The sequence below is a fragment of the Asterias rubens genome, chromosome 2 (assembly GCF_902459465.1).
Source record: "Asterias rubens chromosome 2, eAstRub1.3, whole genome shotgun sequence".
NCBI lineage: Eukaryota > Metazoa > Echinodermata > Asteroidea > Forcipulatida > Asteriidae > Asterias > Asterias rubens.
In genome coordinates, this window is record NC_047063.1 from 18,814,122 (window position 1) to 18,822,916 (window position 8,795).

Genomic DNA, 8,795 nt, shown 5'->3' on the forward strand with positions numbered 1-8,795 from the left:
AGCAGTGGACATCTTTGGTTATTGTCAAAGACCAGTCTTCTCACTTGGTGTGTCTCAACATATGCATAAAACAACAAACCTATGAAAATTATAGCACAATAATTGGTCGTCGAAGTTGCGAGAGAACAATGGAAGAAAAAACACCCTTGTCGCACAAGTTGTGTGCTTTCAGATGCTTGATTTCGGGACCTTAGCCGAGGTCTCGAATTCAATTCAAATATTTTAGCGAGAAATTACGAATCTGCATGCTTTTCAATTATTTTGAGTAATAATCACTAGTGTCCAGAGCTTTACGCAAAAAGTATCGCTTCAAAATGTCCACCTTAGCAAATAATATGCAGGTTACTAGTCACGGATTGGCTCGTGATGTTTGTTTTTTGGGCTGGTAACCTTATCCTGTTGTTAAGCGTAATTCTGTTGTGCTTAGCTACTTTTTCTGTTGAAACAGCTCTTTGGTCAAGCACTACAACTCGGAAGAGATTACCCCAATGTCACCACAAACCTTACTAAACCTTACTAAACGCTTCTTATTTCATTACACACATTCAACAGTGCAAATGCCAATAAAATGATAAATAGGAAACAATGAAGAAATGTTAATTTTTAGAGGGAAAAACAAAATGAGGAAAACCTATACGCGACCAGGCAGCGACTGAAAACCCAATTCGGTCTAAGGCAGGATTCGAACCTGGGTCCACAGAGGTGAAATACACCACTCAGGAACCACTACAATAGCTTCAAAAAACGTTTGGTACAAAATAATAACGTTGACAAATAATCTGCTTGAATTCTTTAAACGTCATCTTCCAAATTTGGTTCAGAGTTTATTTGGTTTCTTCACTAAGCCGTCCTTTCATAAACAGCAAACATCATATCATAACGACATGAAAGCTATCATAACAAAGTCTTATTTTTATTCATAACTTCAAACAATACTTATTTAATTGTGTACTATACAGTTCAAACACGAGTTAAATAAAAACAATTGAAAACCCAACTCTTTAAATTGTACAGCTATACACGTTGTACATGTGGGTAGAAATATTGCCTAACCATATGCTGCAGAGGGTACCCTAACTGTCCACACACATGTACTCCGAAGGCACTGGACACCTTTGGTAAAGACCAGTTTTCTCACTTGGTGTATCTCAACATATGCATAAATTAACAAACCTGTGAAATTTTGAACTCAACTGGTCGTCGAGAGTTACGAGAGATGAAAACCAAAAACCCTTGTCACACAATATGTGTGCTTTCAGATGCTTGAATTCGAGACCTCAGCTGAGGTCTCGAATTCAATTCAAATATTTTAGTAAGAAATTACTAAAATAACGTTACTTCAGAGGGAACCGTTTCTCGCAATGTTTTATACTATCAGCAGCTTTCCATTGCTCGTTACAAAACAGTTGCTGGCAGTGCATGCTGTAATCAACCACATACATTAACTAACAAACCTGTAGAAGTTTCAGATCGAACGGCCATCTGGGTCACGAGAAATGGTGAAAAAAAAAACGATTGCCCATTTTGCATGTTATCGTTTTTATGCTAACAGATATTTTGAGTAACTTCCAATAGAGCCCATATAATAAAGACAGTGGTAACGAGTAATGGGGAAAGGTTGACGGCATAAAACATTGTGAGAAACGGCTCCCTCTGAAGTGAAGTAGTTTTCAAGAAAGAAGTAATTTTCCACGAAGTTGATTTCGAGACCTTAGATTTAGAATTGAACGTTTCGAAATCAACCATCTTAAAAGCACACAACTTCGTGTGACAAGGGTGTTTTTTCTTTCATAGTTATCTCGCAACTCCGACGACCAATTGGGCCCAAATGTTCACAAGTTTGTTATTTTATGCTTATGTTGAGATACACAAAGTGATAACACTAGTCTTTGACAATTACCAATAGTGTCCAGTGTCTTAAAAGGCACTGAACACGTTTGGTAATTGTCAACGACCAGTATTCTCACTTGGTGTATCCATGGTGGGCGAGGCTGGATGGATAGGTATATGGGAGGCCATAAGGTCAGGAAGATGCCAAGGTGGGCAGAGCTTTATGGACAGGTCTATTGGAGGCCATAAGGAAGATGCCAAAGTGGGCGGGGATTAATGGATAGGTCTGTCAAGACGATTTGTACGTTTTTACGGAAAATCAGTTGTCTTCACTAATTACAATTTGATTGGTGGCATGGTTGGCCTGTGCGTAAAGCGCTCGCCTCTCACCAAGGTGACCCTGGTTCGATTCCCGGTCGGGGCCTTATGTGAGTTGAGTTGTGCGTTGGTTCTCTGCTGTGCCACAAGGTTTTCCAGACTATCCGGTTTTCCTCCCTCAGGAAAAAATCAAACACTTTCGATCTTGGCTGTGCTCCGTGGTCATGATTGGTTGATGTGGCTGGCAGCCAAAGGCGCCCTTGCATGCCTGCTTCTCGAACACGTTGTAGCCGCGTCCTTCGCAATTCAGCCCTTAGCTGCGAGTAAGGATGATTAGCCCCCCAAATTATTATTAATTATTATATTGGGCGCAGTTAAATAAGGCTGTTTCAGGCTACTTGTTCCCAATCTTGCGTACAACAAAGTAAGGGGCAACATAATTTTTCCCAACTGTCTCAATGTGGTTGCATGGTTTTGAACTGGGGGGGAAAACGCTGAAGAAAACACCTGCACCCGGGTGGCGGTCTTCATCACCTTGCGCGTCTCACGACATCCGACTCCCGATCAAACTGCTCACCAATCTCAGAGAAGCCCGGCGTTCCCGCATACTTCTGAGCTTTGCGCTTCTTCGCGTTGGTCTCGCCAGGGATGCACAAGGCTGCCGCTCCTCGTTTCATCAAGAACATCCGATTGTAACTTGAGCAGATGCCTAGCTTGTTCATTCTGTCATACACCTGTACAATTATTGGAACGAGACCACAACAACAGTTTAAGAGTGAAAGTGAGATTTGAAGCTTTTTAAAAACCCTTAAAAATAAGCATTGGTAAACACTAAGCAGTGAAAGATTTCCCTAGCATATCAGAGCAAACTGGTACACAAAATGTTTCAGTTGTTACCAAAAAATCATCATTAAACACTCAGTAGTAGCATTCTGTGTGCACAGAGTCTGTTCTGTCATAATACTTTGCTATGGAAAAGTCTGGATGAAATCGTTCCCTGCTGTTAGTCATGGTGTGAAGTATTTTACTGTGTAATGCAATGGGGGAGTCAAAGTCATTGATATCCAATACTGGATCATTCCACATATAAATGGGGGATCAAGTCCAAACATGTACAGACACACGTCCACCATGTACAGACCTACATGTACCCAGATAAATCCTCTTACTTAGTGGAGCCACCTGTTCTTTGAAGCAGGCTTCCACATTTCTTGCCGACAGTCTGGGCTAGCTTCTGAGATTACAAAGACACCTCCCCTCCCCTTTTAAAAATTTTGCTTTCTTCTAATTGGTGGTGAAAAAGAATCATGAGCTTGACTCATAAAGCTTGTATTGTTAACTCTGCCGAGTTCAAACAAGACCAAACAACCTGCCTTTACATCAAAGCTGCCAACATATATATGCATCTTGAAATCAGGGAGATTTTGTACAGCAATCCGGGAGATATATTTAGATTTTAATTACATTGGCCAGAATGGCCAGGATAGGAACAAAATTTCCATGATCAGGGAGATGTTCAAATTGGTTCATCAGAATATGGAAAAAATTGTTGATTTTCAGGGAACTTTCAGCAGAATCAGACAGAGTTGACAGCTCTGTCTACATTTGGGATGTTATTGAGCTGAATTTAACCACTTACCTTTTGCTCCACGACATTGTCAGCAAAGAGGCATCCGACGAGACGTTGGATTCGACTCAACTCATGGTTGCGGTGTTGCAGCACGATCCCATATACAGTAGCCAACTTGGGGATTAACTGCTGGACTTTCACAGCGTTCCTGCGAGCCCCGGGACCCAGCATGATCTTCACAAGGATCTCCACCAGCTCCGGGTACTTCTGGATAAACTCACAAATGATGTCGTCCCAACAGGAATGCATTTTTAGTTCCAGGAAATCGTTGATCATCAACACCGATGGTTGTCCATTCTTTTGTTGACCCTTGACCCTATGACTTCTCTGCTTATCCGGGCGACTGCCGAGTTCATCAGACAACCCATCCAAGAAGCTCTGTCGTAGAGCAGGGATTCTCAAAAGTTCTGTGGTAATGATGTCTGTCGATTTACTTTGCATGGCACTCAGTAGGCAATGGTACTGTGCCCTGTCTATTAGGGTCGGTTTTCTCACCAGCACCCCCTGTAACAATTGGACCTCTTTTGCTGGGGTAAACTCTTTCTTTTGTCCCTTCTTCAAGGCGTAGCAATGATCTACAGCATTAGTAGGTTCATCTTCTTTAGGGGGACACTCAGCAATCTGGCCAGTTGAGCCTTCTTGCTGGTGTGCTTTGGTGACTGGCTCAGATTTGGGAAAGATGGTTCTAAACGTTGGTTTATACTGGGGTGATTGTGATTTTCCTTCGTCCTTTATGTCCTTCGCCTTTTTGTCAATGGTTTGTGTTCCAGAGACAGCAATGACCTCCAGATTCTGTATGTAGCAAACAAAAATGTTTGTCATTAAAGTTTTATGATATGAAAATGATGAAATTGGTATAAAAAAGGTCCACTGTCATACATGTCATAGGTCTAATTATGGTTGATAGGGGATTGCCTCCATGTTCACTGGTCATTGCCTTGGTGCCCATGAAATGCTCCACTAGAAATTTACAATTTCCTCATAGGGTGCCCTTTACTCAGGCATGCAACAGCCCCTTGAAAAAAAAAGAGGAAAATTTTCAAAGGCACAACGCAAGTGCGGAGCGAGGCAGCCGAACTGCCACGGGACATGATACCCACATTGGTACCCTAGAAAATGTCGCGGTTTATTATGCTCTTAGGTGCATTTTTAGCATGTACTAGGCTTATTTTACATGATTGTAGTTGTACACTGTTAATGCCAGGCATATATTAGGCTAAAAAAAAAAACTTACTTTTTTTTTGTTCACGTCATGACTAATTTTTAACTCCCAAAATGCATTGAGGCATACTGTTTTGCTGATCGTGCAGTAAAATTCACAGAAAAAAGGATTGCAGGGTTGGAATGTGTCACTGATGACAGATTGTTCACCGAGCAGGAAGTCGCAACTCTTTTTGTAGCAGTCATTGCAGCATGTTTAACCAAGTACAAGTAGTTTAAAAACGATAGTCACAACACGACTAAGCAATCAGTTTAGTCGTGACTTTGACACTAGTCACACAGGCTTAGTTCTTATACTTATATTTCCTTACTTAAATCAATCCGCTTCCAAATACATTACCTTTCTGATGGCGGCACTCTGATTGCTCAGTTCCTGCTGTCGGAAATTGCGCTGACCGTCCAAGACAGACTTTCTAAACTCGTCAACCTTCTTCTTCATCGATTGCAGTCTCAGTTTGCAACAGCGACAGATCCAAGCCTCCCCTGTAACATCTAGGCATACGTACTTCTTTAAACACTCTCGTATGTCAAGGCGACCCCGGCACGAAAAAACACTGCTCCCACTTTTGGAATCGGTGAGCTTTTGGCACACAAAACAGACTGTTCTAGTTGTGTGGAATTGAGTTATTTTCTGCATTTTCAAGGTCCCCTCGGAGGACATTTTTGGTTTTTTGGTTTTCTTTGTGCAGCAGAATTTTTTCTTTCTAAAGCTGTTGGTCTGTGGAATGATCACTTTGATGCCTTAATACTTTTGGGATTTGCTCAGTCAGACCACATCATCTAGATTCCTGCTGTGCTTCCAGCATCAGAATTGTCCGGACCGGGATTGACTGAAAAACAAGTTGCCATAAAAAAAGCAATATGATTATAGAACTTTAACCATTTCAGACAATAGACAATGCTACCTGTGACACCGTGTTAATAAAGTGAGACTGGACTTCCCGCGAGCAATTTTTGAACATTGCATGTAATAAAATTTTATACTGCATGTAATAATATCTTACTCTATGCAGGCTATATCTACTGTACACTGTTCTGTTAGCCCTGATTTGCAGCCTTCACTTCTTGGCCCTTACTCCTAGAACTATGAGGTTTGGTTCGCTATAGCGGAACAAACCTCATTGTTCTAGTACTAGTGTAGTAGTAGGATAGCCCAACTTACTTGGTGAGCTGTTAAATAATTACTTTTTTTTAACATCGGTCTCATCATAGCCGCCATTCTGTAATGGTGACTGTGATGAGACCGATGGTAAAAGAGAGCCATCAACAGCTCACCAAAAATATGTGCTAAGCCTAAGGGGCCAAGTTCTAGGAGTACTTTAAGAAGAGGGGCCCTGAGCCCTAGTACCTACTACAACTTACAAGAGGTGAAATAATTTGGGAAAGTTTCCGTATGGCGCCACCACTTTTTCATTCGATATGAAATAATATAGTATCTAATTTACCTCAATGAGATATCCCTTTGCGTAAAAATGAGTGAAAAAGTGGTGGCGCCATACGGAAAGTTATCCAATAATTTTTCTAATAGAAACACCCTTTTTTGTATGATTTATTCCCCAGTTGTCACTTTACAGACGCTGTACTGTAGCTCTTCTACTCCTACTTGTATGTTTGTATACTTGCAAGGGTCCATAAGACAGGACGTAAAAGCCGAGGGACTACTTGTACTTCTCTTCTCTACTTGTCCATACAAATAACGTAACTTTCCTCCGACGGCAAGTGGAGGGTTACATTATTATCGCAAATACTTTTGTACAAAGCAATGGTGCAAGTAAAAACTCATTGCTGCTAATTAAGTTATATAATTATAATCATGACTCATGAGCACTCATAATGATAACATAATGTACAGGGCACATTAACTCTGTCGTTTGGGTGTCATCTTATAATGTTATGAAAACTATTTAGCTGGCAATCGTTTCGCCCCAATGTGTGGCCCAAGGCTAGTACGGTGTAGTTAGTAGCACAAGTGATGCTAGTTCAACCACACAATCGCCATGATCAGATGATGATGATGTGCATGCGCGGTCATTGTCACATGTCATAACATAGAGTCATAACAAGTTCACAAAAAAGACACAACTCGATCATGCCTATTATTCTGTAGTTTATAGTCGTGACTACTGTACCAACTATTGACTACTTATTGACGAACTCTATGCAAAATAACTTACATTTTTTCAATAGTCTGACAATGCTGTTCTTCGCCGTACACTTTCTGCTGGCTGTCTGCAGTTTGATTAGCTTTTATTTAGAACATGAAATTTTGCTTCCGCACACACACACCGGTACCGCTGCATATATACTTCGGACTTGTTACGTGTTAGCATCGATTTTCACTAGCGCGCTGCTGCTGACTACCAGGCACCGGGGTCAAAGTTGAATAAGCCGATAAAGTGGCACGGCTGCCGCGCGCCGTGGTTGCGATGATTTCATTGGATAAACGAGCAGTGACACGGGAACATAAAATACACCTCCATGTTCGAATCGGGAAAATTCGTTTCGCTTCCCTGGGTCTACACCCCGCGGTGCTCACCCCGGTGAGCCCCTTACAAAAGCTAATCGAACGACCACACTCGCCCTCTCGTGGTGACGGTATGCACCGATCCGGTCACGGGCTGACCCGGGTGAGCCCCGTCAAAGCTATTCGAACGTACCGGGGCAGACCGGGGTCGACCCGAAGAAGCTAAACGAACGCACCCGAATATGCATTCCTCAAGATGCTAGAATATTAACACAGGCAGGTAATCACTAAAAGCCAACTACGCCCCGTGTTTTGTCTGGTAACTTGTTCAATCTGCTAAACAAGGAATGCATGGGAAGTTGGTCTTGGAGGAAGATGGTTTGGTTGAGCTACATAAGGGCTATACACACTTCGCCTTTGTGATGCATTCTTCTTTTAACAGAGAATAAATGGAAGTGGGGGAAAAAAAAAAAAAAATTATATTACCTCACGTTTACGGGTGTATAAACTTCATTGTATAGGCTCTGTTCGATAACCTCCTTCGTTTTGGATCCGAACTCAGCTGTTGCGGTTTTAAATATAGGATTTCAGATACTTCATTTTTTAGAGGAAATTATTTCATAGGAATATTGGTTTACATGTACATAATCAGTCATCTTTAATACTAAAATGTAACAATGATTTTTTTTTTTTTACAAACCTTATTCCTTTAAGACAGCCTTGAGATTATAAAACATGCATTGGAAATCTACAGGCTGCAAATTAAGTGCACTATAGAGCCTATAATATAAAATACACATCAATTACCCGTCAGGGCAAGCACTCCTGCAGCGGTAATATGGATTTAAGTCCAACTGCTAATAATAGTTATAACCATCGGTTTTTGTGGATGCATTGCCCGGTGGTATTTGGATTAAAAGAGTTATTTTTAACTGCCACTCAAACATATATGTATTCACACAAGCACACGAATTTAGAAAGTTTACATGATGACTGTTTGCGAAATGAAAAAAAAATAACAAGTTTTGCATTATTTCTGACGTCGGGAAATTGCAATTATGCTTCTTCGGGGTTCGTGCCTGGTGGCCAATCAGAAAGTTAACGAACATTCATTTTGAAGTTTACAGATAATTGTGAAGATTTAAATCACCTTGAGTTCGAGGTTGTTTGCAGTTTGGCTTGTCATACTTTGGAGAACGAGTGAGTGAGTGTGACACGAAACCAAACCGACTTGGTAATCCAACGCAATTGAGCATAATCGTCCACGGCCGGGTCGGGTCCAAGTGTCAATCATGCACTATTTTGGGATTAATTTTATATATCCAAGTAGTA

General features: G+C 41.2%; 1 protein-coding gene across 1 annotated transcript; it reads right to left on the reverse strand.

The window, feature by feature from the left end:
• Positions 1 to 2,445: 2,445 nt before the first annotated feature.
• Positions 2,446 to 7,288, reverse strand: LOC117306128. Its single transcript, XM_033790884.1, has 4 exons — positions 7,174 to 7,288; positions 5,340 to 5,829; positions 3,788 to 4,570; positions 2,446 to 2,882 (listed from the first exon to the last, which is right to left on the reverse strand). The coding sequence occupies exons 2-4, from the start codon at positions 5,658 to 5,660 to the stop codon at positions 2,679 to 2,681; spliced, it is 1,308 nt and encodes a 435-aa protein (XP_033646775.1). The 5' UTR covers positions 5,661 to 5,829; positions 7,174 to 7,288; the 3' UTR covers positions 2,446 to 2,678.
• Positions 7,289 to 8,795: the final 1,507 nt, after the last annotated feature.